Source organism: Siphateles boraxobius, unplaced genomic scaffold, assembly GCF_051911475.1.
Source record: "Siphateles boraxobius isolate OS27281-9 unplaced genomic scaffold, OSU_SipBor_1 20, whole genome shotgun sequence".
NCBI classification, from domain to species: domain Eukaryota; kingdom Metazoa; phylum Chordata; class Actinopteri; order Cypriniformes; family Leuciscidae; genus Siphateles; species Siphateles boraxobius.
In genome coordinates, this window is record NW_027508811.1 from 6,484,565 (window position 1) to 6,511,354 (window position 26,790).

General features: G+C 38.2%; 1 protein-coding gene across 1 annotated transcript in view; it reads left to right on the forward strand.

Moving 5' to 3' along the window:
• Positions 1-260: 260 nt before the first annotated feature.
• ppp2r5eb (protein phosphatase 2, regulatory subunit B', epsilon isoform b) overlaps positions 261-26,790 on the forward strand; it is a 31,995-nt gene continuing 5,465 nt past the window's right edge. The window contains exons 1-7 of the mRNA XM_077236475.1: positions 261-634; positions 5,031-5,191; positions 21,773-21,969; positions 24,774-24,875; positions 25,398-25,490; positions 25,584-25,714; positions 25,802-25,861. Of these exons, the coding sequence (XP_077092590.1) occupies positions 5,035-5,191; positions 21,773-21,969; positions 24,774-24,875; positions 25,398-25,490; positions 25,584-25,714; positions 25,802-25,861 (740 nt within the window). The 5' untranslated portion in view covers positions 261-634; positions 5,031-5,034. The remainder of the gene's footprint in view (positions 635-5,030; positions 5,192-21,772; positions 21,970-24,773; positions 24,876-25,397; positions 25,491-25,583; positions 25,715-25,801; positions 25,862-26,790) is intronic.

The following is a 26,790-nucleotide window of genomic DNA, read 5'->3' on the forward strand; positions in this document are numbered from 1 at the left end:
TGCCCAAAGTCACGAATACGAATAGTTATGTTTATTATATAGATTCTTTTGTAATGAAACATGTTTTAATTAAAATAGTAGATCAATGAGACATCCTAGTAAGGTGACTCTCTTTCCTGTTCGCACACAATTCAACCCAACTTCTCTATTCATCGTTAGAGAAGCCTTGGAGTTTTTCCCTCCCATGCGTGATGATTGCCAACTATATCACCCAATCACGTTCTGGGGAATCTTCAAACCGACCAATGGCGTGGCGTTGTAGGCCCGAACCCGGCCCAGCAGGCTAGAGCGCGTCCGTGTTATGTGTGCCATGGACTCAGCCCAGTAATATTGACAATAGGGCGAAAAAGGGACCGATATTCCCCAATAAAACACATTTTCTGGATAAAAATAACCTATAGGCGCGGTGTGTGGACATAAAGAGATTCCCGGGGATGTTTATATTTCAGCTGGATCTTTTTCTATCGTCGGAAATTTGAGTGTTTGATGGGATTATTGCTGTGGGTTTGGCAGTTTTTAAGGCCAAAAACAGATTTTGTGTCTTTATTTTTATTTTTCTGCTGCTTCAAGAGGCCTTGAAGGAGGAAAGACGGTCAAAACACCCATATCAGCTCCTCACATCGAAAACATCAAGGTAAATTGAATATTTGAAGGTTTTTTTTTCTTTTGGCTATCCTGCTCAAGTTTAGATCCGGTTCGCTTGGATGTTTCATATACCCAAGTAAATATGTCAAATAAATGAGGCTAAGGTACTAAAAGACTTCTGATACAGAGTTTTTAGTATTTATGTACCTAAAAGTAAAATAAGAAAAAATTGTAACCGTACTCTTAATGTTTCCCAGACATTTCTGACTGTAAAGAAACATTTGAATGGGTGGATGAGTGAAAATCCACGAGGAAAGCTTGTTCTTCATTTGTTTTTGTTTTATGGGTGTTCTGGAATGCAGTGGGTCTATGTCAGTTGCTATACAAATATGTCAGTGTATTTGTAAGTGTGTTAGGTCCATCAGGAGATCACAAACCAGCATCATCTGCACTCATGTACAGGAGTGTACAATTTTGGAGGCGTCCACTTTTTTCTGTCCTTTTAGAAGCAACCACTGTGCTAAACTGCTCTCGTGCATCTCAGAACTGTATGTCTGTTCATTATGGTCTGACCCACCACATACAAGCAGTTCTGAACATCACTTCACTTGTCTGTGCCAACTTCTTGGCTCAATGGCACTGTGCCTCTGTGCCCTGTTTCCATGGTCTGGTTTACTTCAGCTGCCTGGCAGTCTGGTAGTCACAATATCTCATCACATCCCATGAGTAGATTTCACTCTGACTGGTTGTTTTTGGTGACCTGCAGTCAAAACTATTGGGAAAGGTTATCTCTAAATAGCTGGTTATATAGATTAGGGCCAGGGCATGGAGTGCTTTGCATTATGGCTGGGCATAAGTCTTTCCTAGATTGGTTTGCCATGTTATATATATCTGTATACTTTATACAGAGGTGAGCTGGATCACCAAACATCATGGAGATCTGGAATTATCTATCACTATATTTCGTAAAATAGCTCATTGTTACTGCAGTAGAGATTGCAAGATGTGTAGACTCTATCTATCTATCTCTCTATCTCTATCTAGCTATCAAGAATGGTTTACATTGGTTGAGTAAAGGTTGTCAATTGCCATTCCTTGATATTTTGCAGAATTGTGTAATCCGTGTCACCTTGCTTGCATACAGAAATCTTTCACTGTAAATGTCAACCCAGGGTGAACTTTACTATGGGACAGAAACATGAATTGGCTCCTCTCAGCCTTTTCATTACCAAGGGTTTTCGCTGATCTTGCCTCATGAATCTTACAAATAAAGATAATAAAATATTTTAGCAAGAAAGCCTATTTTATAGCAATTTTAATTTGTTTGTGTACATTTCTTATGTCAATTATCAAGCACATTGTTTTAGTTTAGGGAGTGGCCTTTTTTCCCCTCAATAAGTCTTTTTTCAGGGTATTAAAAATATTGTAATACAGTTTATTTAAATCAACATAAATGCAGCTAATACTTCTAGCGTAGATGAACATTTAGGCCTATAGGCTAGTTTATAAAAATTTTAAATAGCCTATATATTTATTTGCATTATTATAATGAGATTTACGGTGGATTTGTGCTTTAAAATGTCATCATAAATATTGTCTCAATGCCAGGAATCCTATTTGTTTGTAAATAGCCATTTTATGTATGTATATTATTTATGTATATAATTTCTTTCTGTTGGTTTTTGGGGTGAATATGACTTATCCCAGCTTGGGACATTCTCAGAGTCCCAACCACAATGACTGCTTGTGTTTATTAATTTCTACTGACCTTATGTGTTTTTGTCAATGTTCTCTTGTGCGATTGTTTCTGTTCTTGAACTTGAGAGAGAAGGTTTATTCTTTTTTCAGGTAGTGATACACTGCCAGGCCTGTCATGTCTGAGAACAGGAGAAGTGGCTCAGAAAAGGGGTGATATTGTATGTGGTGGGCCGCACAGTGCAGCATTATAGGATGTCATCGGTAGACATTTGCAGCATCTCACTTCTTTGATGTCTGCTACTTTAAACCTCTCGGACAGAAATATCAAAGTGCTCGAAGTGGTCAGATTAAAGAGCACACCGGCTTCAGATATTGGAGGGGGGAAAAAGCACTTTTTAAAAAAAATTTACTTGTGTCTGCTTAGAGAATTTGCACACAAAAAAAACTGAGTTCAGTTCTAAGTCTTTGACTTGAGTTTTTTGAGTTCATGGCCAGAGGGAAAGTTTAGGTGGCCTTTCACTCCTTCCTTGGCCTGTTTTTTAAGGTTCTTCATCTCTGTCTTCCTGTTTACTTCCTGTTAAACTTTTCTAAAGGGGCGTTTACATGGACCCTAATAATCCGATTGTGATCGGAGCAGTAGAAAAGCCGGAATAAAAAAAAAATCACATGTAACAATGTTGTTCGGGAATGAATTGGCCAAATCCGAAATTGAAATTTCATTCGGATTGTAAGGGGAGGTTTAAACTTTTTGTAATCTGTTTGATAGGGCACGTAAACACTTAAACTGAAACTTCGCAGGACATAGAAAATGGCGTAATGACAACATTGGCCCACCAGTCCTTTCTTCAGGCTCCACTGACGCCTTGTTTTGGTCACAAGAAGGGGCATTTTTACTGCTTTATAAATATAAGCAGCGAGCCACAAAGCTTCATCGTGCTTATCTCCTAATTAGTACCAGAAATGGATAAATATAAAGTCTGCTTTTTAAAACAAAGAAAAGAAGTAATGGTTGGCGGATGGTTAGTGCCAACAGCGGGTAACTGTATGCAGTGCATGCATATACATGCATGTACATCCAGTGTGTGCATGTCAAAAGATCAAATCCAATTTGAAGCTTGTGACAAACACGCACGATCAATTTATTTAGGGTTCATGGTAAACGCTATGTTTGTTGAATGGACTAATCAATTGGAATGATTTCATTACTTTCAGTTGCTTACAGTCAAAAGAACTGCCTTTAATCATCACAACAGGGTCATTTATTTTTTTGAATTTTGCTTATGATATAGTTGTCTTTCATCGTAGTCTGCATTCCTGCCTTTATTTACATCTCTTCCTAGATTTTCATTTTATACCAAAACATTTCCTTCCTTTAGCCATTTGGGTTTTGTTTTGTAATTACAGTTGCTTTTCAATTGCAAACTTCTTTCTCCAAGGGTATTGAAATTTCAGGCCTGGTTTTAGTGCTGCTTGCTTACACTGGTCCTGCAAAAAAGCTTTAGAATAATAATAATTCTTTACATCATTTATAAAGCGCTTTTCTGGGTACTCAAAGTGCTTTACATGGAAGGGGTGAATCTCCTCAACCACCAGCAATGTGCAGCATCACCTGGATGATGCGACGGCAGCCGTACTGCGCCAGAACGCCCAGCTTATTGGTTGAGAGGAGACAGTGATGAAGCCAATCAGTATATTGGGATGATTAGGAGGCCATGATGGACTGAGCCCAAGGAGCAAATTTGGCCAGGATGCCGGGGTTACACCCCTCTTTTTCGACGGGAATCTTCATTAGAAGATACATACACATCACTGATCTAAAGACCCCAATACAACCAATGGGTGTTTACAATGTTGGAGATGAAAACTGCTATGTCTTGTTTTTGATATATCAGTCCCACCAGATTCCTACAGACTGTTTCTGATTATTGCAGCCCAAATTTCACAGTAGCTTTTCTCAGAAATAATTTTTGCAACATTCTTTGTTGTTCTGCAGGAATAACTATTATTCCAGCAGAACTATTATTAATAATATTATGTAATTATGCAGCCTAGTTAGTGTCATTGACAGTAGGAGTATGTTTACCTGCAAATATTTTGTTGTATGATAGCTGATTGGCTTGCAAATATTAGGAACAAGACCATGATGCAAAATATATTTGTGTGTTCTGCAACTACATTCAGCTAAAAATCCCAGAGTGCTTATGTTAATAATAAGAGATAAGAATGCACAATTATGGGTATACAAACGTTTAGTAATAATAACCATTCTGAGACTTTCCAAACTTGCATTCATTACACAAAATCTGGGCTCATACATGCACACAAACTCTTTCACAAAGTTGTTAAAGTTTATGATTGGGAAATATTTTCCCTGCATTTGTGTAATTTGTGAAGATCAATAGCGAAGTCAAAACTTGATGGGCACAATTAGAATCGGCCACTTTATGTAGGGTCATTTCCAAACAAAAGTGAGCAAATTAATCCCTTAACAAAGGGCCTCAATGGTGCTGGCAAAATGAGCCTACAGTGGTATCTTCAAGGAAGTATATTTAAATGTTTGTGATCATATGATCCTGGTAGGCGATTCATTTTGAAAGCTGAGGTCGTTTAAGATCTTACATGGGACATTATAATAACCCTTGCTCTCATGTACCCAGGATTATATATTCTTTACACATACCAAACACAGTCACATGCAATTTTGGAGCATTAATGACTTATCTTACACATATCTCTCTCTTTTCCAGGGCTATGTCCTCCGCAGCCACCACTCCTCCATCAGTGGATAAAGTAGACGGATTTTCCCGGAAGTCTGTCCGGAAGGCCAAGCAGAAACGTTCTCAGAGTTCCTCACAGTTCCGCTCTCAGGGCAAACCAATCGAACTCACACCTCTTCCCCTGCTCAAAGGTGACTCACTCACGATAACTAAATGCTCTCATAACCGAATGAAATTCTGATTCGGACTGCTTCAGTTGTCTATAGAGCCTTACCAAAGACAAGCATACGGCCTTTGCTGTAATTTTAATGTTTTTCTGAGGTCAAATATGAACAGTACTCGTCAAAATGCTAGTGTTTTGTTGGCTTTATTGAAATAAGCTATTTTTTTGGGGTTATATTTATTGTTTGTTTAAATCATTGTGTATTGTTCCTCCCTCTGGAAATACCACGAAAAGTTGAGTGCATTCCACTACTTTTCCTTTCTTTGGCAGTGTCTGTAAGGGCTGTCACACACCAAACCGACGGTCGGTCGTGAGGCCATTGGTGAGTGTCGGTCAGGCAAATTTTTGTGGTGTTTTACACACTTCGGCTCTAGTCAGGCTTACATCGGTGGAAGTTCGGCCAGTTAAGCATGTTGAATCGGTATCAGGTTTGACGGTGAGAGAGATCTCTCTAATTTGGCTTTTCCATTTCTCGATACCCACTGATAGATGCTGCTTTTTAAATGCTTTCGTTCCTGTTTGTTTGAGTACTCTCTGAGGGGGTGTTTACACTACACCATTTTCAACTAAGAACGTTAAACTTTGAATGTGTTTTGGCCTTTCGTTTACACGACATTAGGTTTTGGGTGCCTGAAAATGCAAACTTTTGAACACGGGTTTCAAAGGGCAAGTTTTTGAAAACACTCTGTGTAAAGAACAAAAACGCGAATCTGAAGACAATGACATCATGCATATTACATGTTCAGTCTATAGTGTTTCATCGGCATCTAATAGCCTGGCAGCAGAATACTGCGTTTTTAGTCGTTTTGACAATGCTGTCATCTGTACGCGGAAAACTTCTCCGTTTTAACCATATAAGGTTTCTAATTACAACATGTTTTTACAAGCATTAAACATTGTAGACGGTCACAATCATATCTATTGAGCGCTTGAACGCAATGGCCTATTAGAAGTGCTAGTCAGTAGGGCTAGGCATTGACCCAGATTTCACGATTCGATTTTGAATATCGATAAATTTTTGGATATATATCAGAGACAGTAGGCTACATTTTGATTTATATACAAACACAAATTACACTCGATGTTTTTTTTAATAATAATAAAGTTATAATACTAACTTTACAATTACATAATCATATTTCTCCAATACTCAAATTCGTTTTTTGAAATATAAACATTTAAAAGGTGGCTGTTAAGTTAATTTGACGGATTTATTCAAACATGCATTAAATAATGAAGAACAATAAAAAATTATAATGAATGTGTAATGTGGTGCATATATTTATCATATAATGCTCCCTTCTAGAGTTAATTTTTCTAGCTGACTAACAAGTTTATGGTCACCGAATATGGTTTTTCTGAGGTAAATGTATGTGACATTGTTTATGTTTACAAACTGTTTTATTGACGTTTTTCCACGATAACATGTGACATGATATGGATTTAGGCAAGTTTTACTGTATATTTGTACATACCATCAGATGTTCATTCATGTTTCTTTTGCTCTGTAACTGGTATTAAAGCGGTGGAGATGATCAGTTCACGTGCACTCCGTACTGTTGCTTCTCTTGAACTGTGGCGCTACAGCGATCTATCACGCCTCATTAAACCGTGCCAAAACGGTATTTACTTTTTGAATTTCATAATAAAATGGACATAATGTAAGATCTGAGACTTTGTTTCACAAAGTAACAAATCACAAAGATTATTGGAATTTATTGTAGGGGATGCGCGCTACAATGTTCCCTTTATTCATCAACTGAAAAAAGAATAGACTCATCGATTTTTGGGATTTAAAGGGGTCATATGATGGTTCTAAAAAGAACATTATTTTGTGTATTTGGTTTAATGCAATGTGTTTGTGATTTTAGGTTAAAAAGGTCATTATTTTACACATACTGTACATTTATTATTGCTCCTCTATGCCCCACCTTTCTAAAACGGATAGATTTTTACAAAATTCATCGTTCTGAAAAGCGTGGAGTGCTCTGATTGGCCAGCGATCCAGTGCATTGTGATTGACGGAAATGTCACGCCCCTTACCATATTGAGAACATCAGCTCCCAAAGCAATAATGAAAAAAACAGGTGATAATGTCAATTTGAGCCCGAATCTGATCCGGAAAAAGCAGATGACCAAGCTGATTGATCAACTTTGCCAGTGCAACTGGACCAGAACGTATCAGTTTGGTAAGGTTTTATTTCATTTGGGGCATAATTACTGATTATAATGACTTCTTTTTATGCGTCAAGGCGCGCTACTGGGGGAAGAACACTATGTAAACATAAAACCATGTCTGCATTTGTGATCGTAGAAACGACAAGCAAGCGCTACTCTATACTGCTCAAAACTCGTGTTGAATAGTCAGTAGCAAATTCTTAAAATATGAAAACATGCATACAGGCTGTGAGTCAAAGCGCCAGACTATACTTGAAAAGAAGGAATTGCCACACTTTTTTGAATCAGCTTTTGTGCAGGTTCTGGAAACTGTCCTCCGAAAAATGCGCAGCACACAGTCAAATATTTTGGTTTTACTGTTCTGGAACAGTGTTACAAATAAAGTGTAACCACTGTTTTATAATTGTGTCCTCTTTTGGAAGCCCAAACAAAGTACTTTGGCTTTCGCAACAAAAAACACAGCGTCTCCACCACATGGCAGCAACAATAATACAGCGAGAATAAAAGTTACGCCTTTCTTTGCGTATACGGTGTTATGAAACTCTTGTTTGAACGAAGCGTTTTAGGGAGGTGTGGCTGAGCCTTAAATTTTACAAAGAATATCTCTTTAGGTTTGAGACTTTGAGCTTTGTAACTCTGCAGATCTTATACATGCACAAAAAGCTACAACACACTAAAGAAAAAGGAAAACAAGAAATCTCATCATATATCGGTTCGTAAAAATGTTATATTTTTTTATCCAGCCCTTCTAGTCAGTAAGTTAGTCAGAAGAATCTGCTTAACACCACTTAAAACACATTCATTAATTTTTTTAATCAGCATAGTGTAAACACAATGTAAATAAGAGATTCATTGTTTTTGCCAGAGTGCAGAATTTAGTAAGCTTGCGCTTTAGAGATTGATAGCATTAGTGGTTACAAAGGGCGTCGCTTCTCTTGCTTTGTTTATTACCCAAATACCTATTCACAATCTGAATACAAATTTAGTTTTTCATGTTAAGTTTCTGGAATGTCAACTGTATTTAAATGTGCGATTGAATCGGAAACTCGTTCGTGTTGGTTGGTTTCAAAATGGCGGCATGTAGATGTGTAATTTTTACGATATTTTATACTCTTTTTATACTATTTTCTTTTATTATTATTATTGTGTGAAGGAACTCAATGATGGTATTTTAGTTTTTTAATACATGAAAGTAATAATATGAAGAGACATTTGTATATGAGACTTTTATTTCTCATTTGTGATATATTCCATGTGTTATCAGGAGTAGAGAAAATGTAATTGGAGCAGTGAAGGGACCATTATACTCGTGTCTTTTTGTCGTGAGACATTCATCAATACCTTGTATAGCTACACTTTGTTTGTTATAATCAGAGGATTTGCCAGCATGCAGAATTGAATGAATGAATGAATAAGGCATTTATGTAGCGCTTTCATATGTACTACTGTACACCCAAAGCGTTTTACAATCATGTCAGGGGCTCTCTCCTCAACCACCACCAGTGTGCACCATTCACTTTGATGATGCGATTGTAGCCACAGTACAAGAGCGCCAGTGCGCTCACCACACACCAGCTATATAGGTGCAGAGGAGAGAGTGATCGAGCCAATTCAGTGGATGTGGATGATTAGGAGACCATGATTGATATTTGGCCAGGACACCGGGGTTAAATCACTCTTTACGAGAATTGCCATGGGAATTTGCGTAACGCTTCATTTTACAGTATGTGCACTTTCAATGTACTTACAGTGTTCTCTTACCACTAAAGTAATGAGTAGTGTAAGGTAACTACATGGGTTAAGTTAAGCTTTAGGGGTAGGTTCAGGGTTAGTACCTAGTTACTGTCATTATTACAACAAGTAAGATAGTATGTTCATGCGAAACAGGACTGTAAAACAAAGTGATACCGGAATTTGAATGACCACAGAGAGTCAGGACCTCGTTTTAACTTCTCATCCGAAGGACGGTGCTTGTTACAGTATAGTGTCCAGTGTCCACATCACTATACTGGGGCGTTAGGAGGACCCACACAGACCATAGGGTGAGCGCCCCCTGCTGGCTTCACTAAGACCTCTTCCAGCAGCAACCATCAGGTACTGACTGGGCTCAACCCTGCTTCGCTTCAGTGGGCAACCAGTCTTAGGCTACAGGGTGAAATGGCTGTGGCAATTCAGCACTGAATCAAAAGACTGGCGTTTTGAGCGGTGTGTGGATTCTAACTTAAATGCTAGAATGCTTAAATGTCTGTTTGGCCATTTCGGTCAAGAAATCAACACATATGTCTGTGATTGGCTACATTGCTTAATGCTGCAAAAAGATGTTATAAATAGAAATATACAACCTTACTGATAGTGCAAGCAATAATCTCGGACAGCTTGTCTAAGATTGTTTCGGAGAGTAAAGTAACCTGTTGAAATGCACCGCTCACTCGTGCTTTTTCAGCACTTCAGCAGACACACGACCGTGCTCATGATAAGAAGCTCGAGCGCCAGGGGTGTTATCTGCGAGACGTTCTAAACATACATCTTTGGTTCTAATTCCGTACTGCTTCTATCACTGATGGACGCACCTAATCTAAAGGAACATTAACATTTCTCTGTTCTTGCTACATTTCGTTCTGCCAGTAAATGCCTCGCTCTTAAGCCCTGTCCCAAATGGCACACTGCATATGCATTTTCGGTCTTGTGGGATTACAATGGCTGCCGAGTGTCCGTTAAGTCCGTGAGACCGTAGGGTGTCCCATTTGTCATTTTAGGTCTCAGAAGGGTGCTTGCGAGCGCCCCCTCTGCGGTCGATTTGCACCCTCGATGCGCACTTTTGCCGAGCCCGCACTGATGCGAGCTCCGCAGCAGACTTCTTCCCAACAGTCAAAGCAGCGTTACGTCACGAAATTGCGGACTCAGAGGAAGACCGCGAGTGCTTAGGGTGCCATTTGGGACAGGGCCTTAATAGCTCTGCTATGGTGACTTTCCCCGCTCTCCCCAACGTTCCTAGGCGGAAAACCAACCTTGCAACATCGCAGTAAGTTGGAAATAGGAAGTCTCGTGAGAAGCGAGAACGAGCGAGAAACACGAACTGCTTCATGGCAATTTGACATAAACACACACGCCGCCCTTAATGTGTATGATGTATTACCCACCTCGGTAGACATAGCTCCACACGATAAAGATGGCCAGCTCCGATAATAACAGGTGCACATGAGCAGCGATAGAAAGGGGGAGAAGGGTGCCGCAAGTGAGTTTTTTTTACGACATTGTTGTGAAATATACGCCTCACAGCTGCAACAACAAAAGTGAAAATCAGCGAAGAAATAGCTAGGGTTGCCGAATGCCCCTTTAATTTAGCAACTTATAAAATGTAAAGATATGTTTAAATTATATTTTAAAACAGTGTAGGGAATGTCAAATGTAAATGATAGTATTGAATTGCTCCAAACGTTACACGCATGCATGGAAAATATAAATTTAAATACAGAAATCCAGTGCCATTTTGCATATTACATTACAATTGAATATCACTATGCCTAATGCTGCCATAGAGAAGTTACTCAAGGGAGTATTTTAGGTCCTTTATTTTTCCTTTTATATATTAATGATCTTAAACCAGCATGTTCAGAGAAACTTTTTCTTTATGCTGATGATGCACACATTTTTGTGTCTCATCAAAATAAAGGGGTCCTATAGGATAAAATGTCTTTTCAGTTACAAGAAATTGGTTTTGGATAATGAACGTTTCTGAGGCCATTCTTTTTACTTCTAGAGGGAGATTAAGTAAACATGCCAAATGTTTGGTTAAGATCAGTGATATTGTAATAGAATCAAAGAATGATGTAAATTATTTGGGATGTCTTGTTGCTAATAAATTAATAGGTGAAGGATTAATTATGGATAGAAAGGTTTTTATGTAAATATGTAGTAGAATAAAAATTTTAGCGAGACAAGCTGATTTAATGGATGTTCACACCTTAAAGATGTTGACAGGTGCTTTGATACAGCCGCATTTTGATTATGCAGCTTTTTTTGCTATAGTAGCCGTTCCATGGTTATAAAAGATAAATTGCAGAAGGCTCAAAATAAATGAGTTGGAATAATATTAAAAGTTCATATTTTTGTAGTGAATGTTTTAAGGGGTTAGGCCCGATGTCTGTGGACACCCTGTTCACGGCCTTAAGATTTTCTGCTCACGAAGACTGCATTTATTTGATGAAAAGTAGAGTAAAACAGTAATATTGCGAAATATTATAATTACATTTTTTTTTTCTATTTTAATATATTTTAAAATGTAATTTATCCCTGTAATGGCAAAGGTGAATTTTCAGCATCATTAGTCCAGTCTTCAGTGTCACATCCTTCAGAAATCGTTCTAATATGCTGATTTGGTGCTTAAGAAACATTTCTTATCAATTTTGAAAACGTTTGTGCTGCTTAATATTTTGGTGGAAATCGTGATTCATTTTTTCCATGAAGGATTTACAAAACTACAAATATTACCAATTTAATGTTTCCTTGCTGAATAAAGGTTAATAAAGTTTACTACAGTAAAACATTACGGTGCTTGAACTTTTCAATGGTGGTGTATTTGGCAAATTTGCAGAGTAAAGTACATGCTGCACATTGCAGAAATAGTAAGTCCAGTGTGATTTATTTGAACTGACTTTGTTAAACTTTTCAGGAAGATTGTAAAATGTCAGATAGTAGAGTTGTACATCTTGACTTGTCTGTGCTTGTTTAGGGTGACTACTCGTACTGTTTACAAAAGTGCAGATCTGACATTCTTTCCATTATCCACTAGTGAATAATATGCAAATGCTGTTGATGTCACTGTAATATTGATATGTTTCTCTGTTGTTTACTGAATCACCCTCCGTTGCTGGAGGAGACAACGAGACCTGCACGGTAAAACAAACAGATGCAGCAGAGTCGTATCAAATGTTTAGCTTGCCTGAGAATTGTGGTGCTGTTGCTGGCAGTCTCAGAATTATACAAAGAGAGATATTCGTGCAGAAATCTGTGTTTCACTGAGAGCACAAGTGATCAGATGAAAGCTGGGGCTTACAGGTTTATTCAGTTGGCCGAGCTTGTTTTTGTGGAGTGTGTGTAATGGAGTGAAACGTGGGTGTGTGTGCAGTCATGTGCCTTACGTTTGCCCATTGCTCTGACTTGCTTTTCCCTCTTCTTCCTTTAGAGTTAAACAAGCATCTAAACTAGGACTGTTAAAGACTCCTTGTGGTGAAAAACAAGTTTCTAATTTTGTTTATATGTCAATGTGGTGTTTTTAATATGCTTTAAGACAAACCATGTGCAAATTCATCAGCCAACAACATTGATAATGCTGAATATTTTCTCCTTAACTGCAGTGAAACAAAAAGAGTCTCAAAAACGTGGTTTGAAACCGTACCTGTTTCCTACCGCCACAAACATGTAACCAATCCCGTCAACGTAAGTGTTGTAAGCCGGCTTCTCTCCACTTATGTTCTATGATGTTTAAAGCGTTTGTAAGGATGTTGACTGTTAGAAGGCAGCTGTCTGACTCTGAGATGTGAACAGAAACATGGTTTGTGTAACATTAGCAAAACATTATTAGCTGTTTGATAATGTAGTCAAGCTAAAGGCTAATCGTATCAATTATCACTGTGTCAGACGTTGTAGAGAGCAATACATAAAACACATTACCATTCTGATAGTTACTTTTAGACGAGCCTGTGTAATTCGCTCTTCTTCTGAATCAGTTTCTGGTTCAAACATATATGTAGTTTTTATCAGCAAATATGAGTTTAAGTGATAAAATTATTGAACGCAGAGGAACTTTGATAGAAAACAAGTCATATATATAGAAGTAATCATAAAAAGCAAAAAGTTTTCTGTGTACAATATGATGTGTTTGTCATGACTTATAAAACAGTAGTTAAATTTAATTATCAAATTAAAAATGGTGATTGTGCAGTGCAGCCCTGTCAGAACTGTAATGTAGCTTGTTTTCACTGCTGCAAACATGGTTTGTTTAAAGAGACTGACTTATTTGACCAAATAACCTTTGAGTCCATATCAGTGGGTCCAGTGGTCAAACAGGTTGATTTAGTATTTGCAGAGTGCGTCTGAGTGGCTGTTGCCGAGGTAACCGCCCTCCCACAGAGGCTTTCTCTGTTTACCTCTCATCATAAATGAATGCAAAATACAATCGTTCTCTCGCCAGAACAGACAACAACACTGTTGTCAGACCTGTTTCATGTCAGACTGTCACTACATTGTCTATAAATAACACTTGTGATGCATTATTAAATTTATTGACTTCAGATAAATCTATTAATTTATGGTAGGAGTGGCTAAAAGCATTTCCAATGACCTTTGCCCCCTGCAGAATGCTCAGTAAGGATTATGGGAAGGGATCAAAGCATCTCACTCGCGCCAGGGGTCGCTCCCTCAAAGGTCACAGAGATGGTGTGTGTCGTGAGTTATGTGATGGGCTAATGCAGTAATGCTTTAGTAAAGATGAGGTTCATGGTAGCCTAGCTACAGTCATGTGCATGAGGACAACAATAATCAATCATGAAATATAATAATCTGACTTATCCAATAAGTATAGAGTTTGAGATTGCAAGGTAGCCAAAATATGTATCTTTACATAATGTTTTGTTGCTGTACATTGGAAGTTGTGTACATTGGAAGTTGTTGTGTATTTGTTAAAGAATGTGTTGTTAAATGTTTAATGCGTATTGGAAAAAAATGATGTCAATGTTTCGAAGTTGACTAGACGGGGTACAGAGCTGTTACAGAGATCCATATAGAAAGTAGTAGGACCGCCACCTAATAGTTGACTGAACGTTAGTCGACGAGAAGATGCTTGGTCGACTAAACTTGAATTAGTCGGTTAGTTGCTGAAAAAAACTTCACAGGAATTGGCGAAGTCACACAGTGACGGATCACGAGCATATCTGGTCCACGTGGCAATATGTCGAGCAGAAAATCCAAAGTGTGGGAACATTTCGAGAGGGTGAAGAATGACCACAAAAAGATGTGACCTCAAACATGACTTATTATACACGTTAGTAGAAGCCTAACGTTAGCTAATAACCACTTTACATGGTCGCTCGGTCTAATGTAGATGAATGTGCACCAATATTAGGCGCATTTCTAAGTGTTTTTTGCGGATTGCGGCAGCTAAATCACTGCCACGCTTAACGCACGACATGTTAACTTGATTTCCACGTCGGTGCCATCACCACACATTTTCGCTAAGGCTGGCATCATTGTGAGCGAGACACGGAGCTCACTTTTCCTCGACAACGTGGACAAACTCGTGTTCCTTTGATTTTAATATTATATTATGACAGAGTAAAAAAAAAATAGAGAGGGGTTAGTCAGGTAGGCTGTTGCCTAATGGTCCATATTGTTTTAGTGTTTCAGTTTGTTGCTATATTTTATATTCATTTGTTTTTGTATAATTTTGTTTGTGTTCTGACCTCTGAAAAACTGAGTTTTCATTCAGTGTTAAAGGCTATGGTTGTCCGTCGGGGGCAGCCCTAAGTACAATTGTTCCGTTTCAGGAACGAGCGCCACTCACTCACAATCCGTAAGTAGAGAGGGAACATGCATCAGTAAGTGTTGAAGGATGCAGATCTAGGGCTGTTAACATTTGCAGAATATCAAGTTGATCTCTAAAACATTTCAGTATTAAAGTTCTCCAACCTCATGTGTTGCTCGGTGGCTCAAAAAAGGTGAACATTTCAGACCTGTTCATATGCAAGTCACTGGTCTTTTTGGGCTAATTTTATGCCATGCAGACTTTTAAACGTTTGGTGTTCTGTTATGTATTCTACATTGGGTTGCTGATTTGTCATCAAGATAATGTTAGCTGGCTGACGTAGATGAGGGTTTGTCAAATGTGCAAAAATTTATTCTGAAAGTCTGAAGCCAGAAATTATTTCCACTTTTTTTGTAAAGACAATTTTTAGCAAGTATAAAAATGCATTGCTAAAAATTATTGAGCCATGCTGATGTGTCAGTAATAAAAAGGAATAATTCACCCAAAAATTAATATTCTGTCATCTACTCACCCTCATGTCATTCTAAACCTGTATTTATTTATTCTGCGGGACACAATATATATATAGAACAAATGCAAGTCAGACAGCAGCAGATCATGTAAAATGTCATTCCGTTGGATGTGTACACTCATTTTGGATAAAACTATCAAACAGTAGATGGCACTGTCTTCACTTTGCTTTCCTAAAGAGATTTGTAGCTCTTAAAGGCATTGAGTGATGTGGGGTGTTGCACTTAGTGTTTAGTCCACTCACTTCCTCTTATCTGTCAACACCGGACCTTTAGAAAAGAATTAAGGACTTTACCTATTAGTTTTAACTCTTAGTCGAGTCTATGTTGACTAGTCACAGATCATGTGACTTTTGTTGCATTTAATGCACTGCCGTGTGCTTTGCATGGTGACCTGTTCACATACAAGCCAAAATAAGAACAACCGTTCAAAAGTTTAGGGTCGGTAAGATTTCAAAGTCTATGTTCACCAAGTCTTATGATCACCAAGGCTGCATTTATATGATAAACAATGCAGTTAAAAACAGTAATAGTGTTTAAAAATTATTACAATTCGAAATAACTTTTCTCTCCAAAAACGTCCACACTGGCGAGCGGGTAGAGCGTCTCGTCTGTCATATCTGACAGCATGCTTTTACACGGCAGCTGCACGCTGTGTGTGACTACTTGTGGTGTATTACAGGTGCAACCAGCGTTAATGTGCAATACTGACACCTACTGTATGTTGCTATGTCAACCATACTAGCGCTGGAGAATTTATGTGCCATTTTATCATACGTGTACTATTCATTCGAAGTATTAAGGTTATCGCCGATACCGGTATACATTGTGACACCCCTAATTAAAACAATAACGATATTTCATTTTTAAAATATCAGTTATCGTCAATACCGGTATATTGTAACACTACTAGTCTTTACTATTACTTTTGATAAATTGCACGCGTCCTTGCTTAATAAAAGTATTAATTAAAATTTAAAAAAAATTACTGACCCCAAACTTTTGGGTTGTTCTGTATAAATTATTATTATAAGTGAGTGGGATGTGACAACACAAGTAGTATCAATAGAGATATGCGAGCTTTTGTTTCTCAGCTGCGTGGGACACTTTCTCCAGCTGGCCGTCAGACTGCTGATTCTGCACAACATGTCATTTTACATAAGGTAAACAGTGCCTCGCCAACAAGGTGACTACTTTTCCCGATGATTAGTTTAGTAAAAATGAGAAATGAGAGCTTGAAAAATATTCTTCATAGAAATGTTTTTTAAGTATAAAAACTAATTTGCAGTTATAGTGTTTCAGTCTGTGTGGTCTGTTCTTGTGTTATTGAGCCACGTGTTCTGGCTGCCATAGATACATTTCCAGCACAACGTGTTTTTTAACAGCGAGGTCTGTGAAGTGTAACGCACGCAGACAAGTCATCACGGTCTGCGCTGTGCCTCTGACCTTGTGGGCTTGAATTTAAAACGAGGAAGGCAGAAAATAGAACGTTAGACACAGAGCCCGTCCGTGTTTCCGTGGGCTCAGCTCCGACACCTGATCTCATGGGTTCCTCTGTGGAGCTCTAGCTCTGTGCACTGTACACATAACACACACACACGAGGCTTGCAAACAGTCACCTGTGATTTTTACTTTTTCAAATCCTTTCCTTATAGCGATCGACGAGTGGGAAATCCAGAGAAAGAGAGGGAGAGCTGTCTGAGTGAGTGATGGAGAAGCGCGGGTGGTCATGGTGTATTTTTGTCATTCTGTTGATGTCTGTCGTTAAGCATGTTGTTTGGTGTTTTGGGGGCTGAATCTAACTCTATGTGATTGGAACCAGCTATCCAGGAGTGTCACTTCAACTTGCTCAATCTGCAGCGTTACTGTAAAAATCTGTGTTGTAGCTGTGTTGCTATAGCGTTGCCCTGTCTGACTGCACTCAAAAATGAAAATACTGCTAACAAATCACTCTCGTGTATAGTCCTTCTTATTGGAAAAATAAATTGGGATTTAGTTTACTCAATTATTTACCCGATAAGACCGTACATTCCCTTCTTTCGATATCCTTGTGCTTTGCGTGTTTGAGCATTATAATCATAAATGCCGCCAACCAATATTGGTTATTGGTCAATAATAGCAATTATTAATTGCTTTTTTAGTTCAATCGGTTCATTTCTTATATGTCCGATATTGCATATTTAATTGTGTTTTCTTTGTTCATTCTCTCTTTTTGTCTATTTAGTTTTTAGCTTATTACGTTTGCTTTCAGCTAATGCTCATTTAAAGTTATTTTTAAAAACACTAATAATTTAATTACACTGTTAAAATAGTAATACTTGGCAAACCTCAAAATGAATATATCCATTTTTCATACTGTACTACTATAATGTTGTAATACCTATATTCAGTTGTAACATTTTATAACAATTGAATTTATTCATTTATATAATAAAATGTATCTTATCTCTGCCATATATCTATTATCAGCCAAAACTGAAATTGTTCAGCTTTTTGTAATGGCCAAAACTTTAAAATCTGTACATCACTACAACCAAGTTAACATTTTTTTTGTAGGCTAACTGCAGACTTGCTGTTTCATGCCCAAGTGAATAAGACCCTTTAGATTCAGGGAACTGTGTGTGTGTGCGTGCGTGCGCACGTTTGCATTAAATGCATACAGTACATTTCCTTCTCAGTCTTTGGCTCTGTAAAAGTCACCTGCTGGTTCCACCTGTTGGAACAACTCACACACACACTCTCTTGCACATGCATTACTTCTGTGTAAGTAACTAGACACACAACTTTGTAACCAGTACATTCACTCTCTCTCTCTCTCTCTCTCTCTCTCTCTCTCTCTCTCTCTCTCTCTCTCTCTCTCTCTCTCTCTCTCTCTCTCTCTCTCTCTCTCTCTCTCTCTCTCTCTCTCTCTCTCTCTCTCTCTCTCTCTCTCTCTCTCTCTCTCTCTCTCTCTCTCTCTCTCTCTCTCTCTCTCTGTCTGTCTGTCTGTGCATTTTAAAACAAAACAGTCTCTCTAATGCAATCCAAGACCACCATTCCATCGAAGTGGGGGATTTCCCCAACCAGCACGAGGCGTCACCTTATATGAATGTGTCCCTGCATCTTGGAGATCTGTTTCTCTTTAATGTCTGAGAAGACCACACTGCACACCTTCGGTTTAGTTTATTACGCTTCAGACATTTTACTAAAGCGTATCATTAGTATCTGAAAACCGTTTGCTTTGTGGACTGACCGTCTGTTAAATTAACAAGTAATCAATCTGGAGACAAATGGAAAATAACTGCAAATGATTGAATCACCTGAGCCAAAATGACTCATTGTGAGTGTGTCTAAATTAAGCAATGGTGCAGATGTCTTGCATCTAGATGTGAGACTGCTCTACAGAAAACTGCTCATCTGAATATTCTCTGCTTTTCTTGACTTCCCTGTTAAATGTAGCGTTTCTTGCATCCTGCACTTTTGGTTGTACAGGTTTAAATGCAACATTCTGTGGACCCGGTGGTGTTTTTCATAGAGCAAGTTGATCCGTCAAACTTCTGTAGATCTGTGTTGGTTCTGTATTTTCATTTATAGTTGTGCAGTCTTGTACGTCATTTGTCCAGCTGTCATCTTCTGAACCTTTAATCCAAGTTTGTATAAAATATCACATCTCTTAGCTTTATAAATAGCGGTTTCATACCCTGGCTTGTTTCAAATATATATATATATATATATATATATATATATATATATATATATATATATATATATATATATAGGAACTATATACAACTTTTAGTGCTGTCAATTGATTAAAAAAACTTTTTTATACAGTGGCTGAATTTGCAGAATAACGTATAACGAGGTGGGTGAACAGGTTGGTGGTTTTGCTTGCTTTCGCGCTCACTGTTGATCGAAAAAAGTCCTTTTAAATTTCGCGGAATCCCCAAAAAACTTCCACACTGGCGAGCAAACATTTTTCTATATTTAATTACGATTAACTGCCCTTACATTCAAGTTTTTAAAGGGCACCTTTTATGCCCTTTTTCAAAAGATGTAAAATAAGTCTCTGATGTCCCCAGAGTGTGTATGTGAAGTTTTAGCTCAAAATACCCAACATATCATTTTTTACAGCATGTTTAAATTGTCACTTTTTGTGGCTCAGGAAAACGGTTTAGTGTGTATCCCTTTAAATGCGAATGAGCAACTGCTGTCGGCCCAGAGGGCGGAGCCTCACGAGCTCGCACTCCGTGTCAGGACAATGTCATCTCAAGGAATGATAATATCAAAACATAAACTCTCAGGAGCCGTGTTCATTTCGACCCGGAGTCGGACTATAATGCCCGCAGAGCCAAATAAAATATGCTGTATGTAGACAGAACAGGTATAGTTTAGTTTAATTACGGTTATAACTTATTTTTCCATCTTGCTTTTATCCACTATTACAAGCCTGTTGTAGCAGACCACGTCCGAATGTTGGCCAAAAATATACTGATGAGTTCAATGAAGTTTATTGTACATCACACAAAAGATGAAGCATCAGTTTTACTCCAGAGAATCACTGTAAGAGCTGAATAAAAACTGTATAAGAAGTCCACATTAAAGTATTATCCATAAACACACTCTCTCTCTCTCTCTCTCTCTCTCTCTCTCTCTCTCTCTCTCTCTCTCTCTCTCTCTCTCTCTCTCTCTCTCTCTCTCTCTCTCTCTCTCTCTCTCTCTCTCTCTCTCTCTCTCTCTCTCTCTGTCATTATCATGAACATACACAGCGATTGCATAACACAGCGATTGTCGTTGGGAGACACTGCTTATGATTTATGGGGATTTAAAAAAAAGGATTGGGTGGATATTTTGTCACTACAGGGTGGTTGTGTACACCCACTGCCATCACACATTTATGTCCAAACACCTTGCAAAAGTGAATTTTGCATAATAGGTCCCCTTTAATATATTTTTATGTTGTAATACTTTCACATTTAATGGCCAACATGATATAGAAACAACATAAAGACAGTATATTTTAAATATTTGTTTATTGGCTTCTTTTTACTAAGCACTTTGAATGAAGGCCAGTTTCACTGATACCAATACCGATGTCTCTATTACAAGTATTTTTTCTTTCTCAATTTTAGCCATTAATTATAGCCATTCAACATTTAAAGACATTTCATTTAAGAGAACTTAAAACAATCTTCCCATACTGTAAGCCCACCGTAATAAATGTCACATTTAGCTGTGCCTTTAATATATCAGGGCTCAACGCTAAGTACGGTTAATTTTTACCTGAAAAAAGAGCTGTTTCACAGACAGCCCGCCAGTAAAGATTTTAGTTATTTTTTGCGTCTTATTGCGCTAGAATGGCTTTTAATAGCACTTGAATGAATGATAGCGTAATCATATACTGTAGCACAGCCAAAGGATAAGACAGAAAACAGATGTGCGTTAAACATTTTTAACGTGTTAAACTGAAAAAATTAATCGCTTTTGTTAATTTTGACAAACATAATATCTTCATATAACTTTTCCAAATTAGTACTGTTGGGCTGGGAAGGAAAACATAGAGGCCGGACCTCTTGGAACTTTTTTGTTGAATGCCCCTGTTTTATATCTTTATAAAACAGCCATCAGTTCCTTCCAAAGTGGCTGGATAATAGGCAATTTTTAAATCATATTAATTGCTTTTTTCATAGTATAAGTTCCACAAGTGTGGTTGTTTTGGGGCTGGTGACAGTTTTTATAAATTAAAAAAAAAGTGAGTCCTTTGTTAAACCCCAACTTTTTTTTTTAAACAGGAAATACATCATCTCAGTGAGGGAAACTGCTCATCTAACAATTTCATGGGGTGTTTTTCTTGTCATTACTAAATGATGGTGATGGTTCAAATGCTATCTTTTAGGTGGTTCTGACCCAAATCAGCGTTCTTCCATCATGTGTGCCGTTATGTCAGCAAATTGGTTTTGAACTCTGGGAAGTTTAAGCTTCTCGCCCTTCCTTTTCTGCTCACTGAATAGTTTACATATCTGAGTCCTCAGTTCTTGGATAATGGAAAACTGCCCATTGTGACGTCTGATGACTGACCTGGTGTAATCCTCACATCCTCAAATCTTTTCCTCTATTCATTGAATAGAAATGGGATCTTTTGTCTTGTCAAGCATGTTTAATAAGTGTACACACTAAAATTATTCCTCTTCTTAGTTTTTTTCCCAGACATTATCCGAGTCAGGTGGTGTTTGTATGGAAGTACACCCTGAACCTTTTATTGCGAAGTGAAGTTTCAGCAGGGCATTTTTTTCCTTTTTTTTTTCATGTTTCTCATGTGTGTGTGTTTGTTTGCACGCAGACGTCTCTGCTCAGGAGCAGCCGGAGTTGTTCCTGAAGAAACTTCAGCAGTGTTGTGCTGTCTTTGATTTCATGGACACTCTGTCAGACCTGAAGATGAAAGAATACAAGCGCTCAACCCTCAATGAGCTTGTCGATTATGTCACAGTCAGCCGAGGATACCTCACAGAACAGGCCTACCCAGAGGTCGTCAAAATGGTGAGTGAAAAAGTCACCCAAACAAGCATCATCTATCTGTGGACAGGATTCATACATTTACCTAAATGGTATAATCTGACTTTGGATTTCAATAATCAGCCAGATAGTCAGACTTTTGACAATGGACATGAAATTTGGTCAATTGAAACTTTCTGGCTGCTCACTTAGGAAGGAACACTACCTCTCAAAAGATTTTTTTGAAAGATGATTTTAAAGATGACTTTGTGCTCTCTGTATTAATTTGATCAAAATTACTGTAACAACAGTAATATTGTTAAAATATTTAAAATTTTAAAACTTTAACTTAATTTTGGTATTCTGTTTTAAAAATTCTAAAATTTAATTTATTCCTGTGAGGGCAAAGTTGAATTTTCAGCATCATTACTCCAGCCTTCAGTGTCACATGATCCTTCAGATATCATTCTAATATGCTGATTTGGTGATCAAGAAACATTTCTTATTATTATCAATGTTGAAAACCCTTGGACTGCTGCAACTTTTTTCAGGATTATTTCAGTAACGTTAGGCCTGATGTCTTCAATCCTGCTCCTGGAGGGCCACTGTCCTGCAGAGTTTAGTTCCAACCTGCTTCAGCACACCTGCCTTTGTATGTTCAAGCGATCCTGAAGAGCTTGATGAGCTGATTCAGGTGTGTTTGATTTGGGTTGGAGCGGCCCTCCAGGAGTAGGATTGAAGACCTCTGCGTTAGGCCTATATCTCCAGAGATTATAAATTGGGTCATGAACAGTTGGTACTGATCTATCTTCGAGTAACAACAGGAGTAAATGAAGACTGCTATGTTCATTCTTACAACCAACAACAAAACACCTCAATTACTTTAGGAGAAATTTTTGTCTACAGCTGCTCCGGCTTCGAAACAATGGCGGACTGTGTTTAGCTCGCTCAGGGTGGGTCTACGCTAGGGGTGGACGATATAGCCTCAAAATTCTATCACGATATTTCAAGAATATTTGCGCTAATGATATTTATGACGATATAGACTTTTTTTTTTGTTGTTGTTGAAAATTTTCTCATTTTATGTTTATCTCCCCAAAATGTTTGCTCACTCATTGCGTTTTTACAATGTGGTAATTTTGTTGTTAAGAGTTTACACAACACAAGGAAGCTTGATTTCAAACTTTGAATTAAATGTTAAATGTGTGTAGGTCTAACACTAGTATTCAGAAATACTACAGAAACATAATAAAGTAATCAAATGTAAAATAACACAGTCTTTTAGTTCTGTTTCCTGATTAAATTAAATACATAGGCTAATAATTCTCATTCATTACAATTAAAGCTATCTTTTGTTGTTTTTACGGCAACATTAATGACAGACGCATAGCCTATGGCTGCTGTCACTTTTACAGCTAGTGCACGGAGCCATTGCTGTTTTCATTATAGTGTCTGTCACACTGTCACATGCGTTTTATACATAACCGACTGTGTTTATGAGTATACTTACCAAGACCGGAAGTTTTACACAGTTTTGCGTTTTTTCCCCCCATTAAAGCGATATAATCCGCGAAAAATAACTTTAGTTTCTCGCGAGCTGTAGGCTACTCTATGTATGCACGCAGTGCAACTCTCTCTGAGAGTGCGCGAGTAGTTTACTGGATAGTTTAAAACCGCTTGAATGTTTAAACTGATAAGAATTAAGAAGACTTGAAAATTATAAACTTTAGTTACGATGCACTGATGGCCCGATTGTGCAAGAGACCATTCAGTCATGTCCCGACTCCTAAACGTGCGCGCGAGAAGACGCACGTCGGCAGGCCCGCTGAACACTCAAGCTGTTTGTGAAATTGCTAAATCGTCATCAGAGGCTGACAGGCTGCTCTCGCGCTCAGACAGGTGTTGTTGTTGTGCGTGCTAGGGAACGTAAATGCGCCATACGTCATCGCGTCGCTATATCATTGATATCGCGATATGACACTTTTCTATCATGTAAAAATGTATACCGGTATTATCGTGGACGGTATGATATGGCACACCCCTAGTCTACGCTAAAACTGGCGTGTCCGTCAACAGTGGTGGGAGGGTGTTGTGCAAATCTACGTCATCTAAACCCTGAATCTAAAAAAGGCTTGTTCTGAGACAGGGCTTATGATTTATGGGGATTTAAAAAAGAAGCACTGGGTGGATTTTTATCGGTATAGGGTGGTTGTGTATACACACTGCCAACACACATTTATGTTCAAATGTAAAAGTGAATTTTGCATAATAGGTGCCCTTTAAAGGTGCACTGTGTAATTTTTAGCGGCATCTAGTGGTGAGGTTGCGAATTGAAACCAACAGAAGCTACGGTGGCCGAAAGGAAAAGATGTCAATGTCTGAGACAGCAGAAAGTAGCCAGTTAAGCAATTGTTTCTTTACAAAGTTAAATTAAGAAATTAGGTTTACTTAATTAATCAGTAACACGATATGTTATTGCGAATATTATTGTTACTTGTTCATCATTGTGTCAGTGTTCTATTCACTGACTTTAGCTAGCTTCTTTGCACGAAGAACAACATAGTGACGAAACGTGTTTGTCCGTTTAGGGCTACTGTAGAAACTTGTCGGCACAAAATGGCGCATTTCAATGTAAAGGAACCCACGGTGTATGTAGATAGAAATGGCTCATGCTAAGGTAATAAAAACATAACGGTTCATTATGTAAGGTCTTTATACACCACTCAAAACATAGTTATGTATATGATATTGCATTTCTGTCAACAGATCTTCCTAAATATTACACGCATACACCTTTGAGTTAAGTTTTTCCATGTCTTATGGTTATGTTACATCTCTCTCTTTCACAGGTGTCCTATAATATATTCCGAACTCTTCCGCCCAGTGACAGTAATGAGTTTGACCCAGAGGAGGATGAACCCACTCTAGAGGCCTCATGGCCACATTTACAGGTGTGTGTGTGTGTGTGTGTGTGATGGAGGTTCTTGAGAATATTGTTGTGTACTTTGGTCCCTTCCTCCTTGTGTACAGCTCCTGTCTGTTTTATTTGTTTCAGCATATTTGTCTGTGTGTATTTTTGAGGGTTTGTACACACACACTCTGACCCTCTGTGTGTGTGTGTACTCACTGTATGCTTCCAGGACTCCTTTAGAAATGAGATGCATATCTCAAGGAGAATCTTCCTGGTAAAACTTTTCTCTTTCATATCGTTATTAATCCCTGCTTCCTCATCTGGAAAAAAATAAATCCAATATTGAAAGTTACATTCCCAAATTTGCTCCTTGTCTTTTTTTCTACCAACCTCTTATAATTGCAAAGACCACTGGTGGCAGTAGCAGTGTGTCCTGTGACTGTGTGGCCTCAGTCGAACAATAACCTTTCACCCTTTAATTTTCTCTGCGTTTCTCTGCATGCATGCTGAGTTCACAGAACTCCCCCAAATAACAAACTCTCTCTCTCTTCTCTCTTCTCAGCTGGTGTATGAGTTCTTCATTCGCTTTTTGGAGAGTCAGGAGTTTCAACCCAGCATTGCCAAAAAGTACATAGACCAGAAATTTGTCTTACAGGTGAGGATGTTCTTTTTAAAAAATCTCCTCAATTCCTTTTTTTTCAGTAACATTTTTTCATCATCTTTTTTTGTCCATCTGTTGTCCTGTCAGCTGCTGGAGTTGTTTGACAGCGAGGACCCGCGGGAGAGAGATTACCTGAAGACAGTCTTACACAGAATCTACGGAAAATTCCTGGGACTGAGAGCTTTTATACGAAAACAAATTAATAATATTTTTCTACGGTGAGGGATCTAATATGACAATTTACATTATATTTGCACATGCAGGAATGAAGCGCAACCATTCATCTCTGTGTCTCTCATTCATAGTTTTGTTTATGAAACTGAGCACTTCAATGGAGTCGCAGAATTGTTGGAGATTTTGGGCAGGTGAGTTTTTTTGTACTTTTTCAGTCACTATGTAAAGGAAGTAGTTACATATCATTTCTTCTGTATCGTTAAATGGACAATTGAAAAAGAAAACATGTAAGGCTATCCGTCTATCCATCGGTTGTTAATTGGCTGGAGGCAGATTGTAATGCAAGATTGCAGTCAATAGAGGGTATGTGCGTGTCTGCGTGACGTCACCGTCGACCGGAGAGACTGCGGTTACGCCCACTGAGTGGCAAAAAGACTGAGCGGCAGCTTTGGTTTTCGTGAATACGCAAAACAACTAAAACGGGAAAGAGCTTTGAGATTGACTGTATAAATAGAATTGAAGAAATCTTAGGTATATTTTTATAGACTTCGGAAAGCTACAGAAAACCGGATTTGCTCGGCGTCAAAATCAGACGTGTTTAAATGTCAGGAAACATGATTCTTGGCTGCATGTCAATTTCCATGGATCTTTGGTTAGTTGTAAGGAACACTAAGTCGAGTCCAACCTTCAGTTTCAAATTGATAATTGTTCGTTTTACTCGCATTTTCGCAGCTTCCCTTGTTAAATCCCGTCATTGATCAGCTCTTTTGCCTCTCAGTCCGGGTGAGGGGACATGTTCCGGTGGGAAAGTGACATTAATGCATGCCCTCTATTGTAAGAGAGGAGCAGGATTTAAACAAATGATTGGAGAAATTCGGATTTATCTAGATTTGGAAATCCCATGTTTTGCTATCCAGGATCAGGTAATCCATCTTTTTTTGCGCTGTTTTTTCAAAGCAAGATAGGATTGGATCCAGATGCACAATTTTTCAGATTACCAAATCTAGATTAGCAGTGTTCCAAACACATTTCAAAAAGAGAAAGAATACAACATAAACAAACAAACATCCCCGTCCATTTTAAATTTTCTTTAAACAATCAGACCCCTACGAAGGCACAA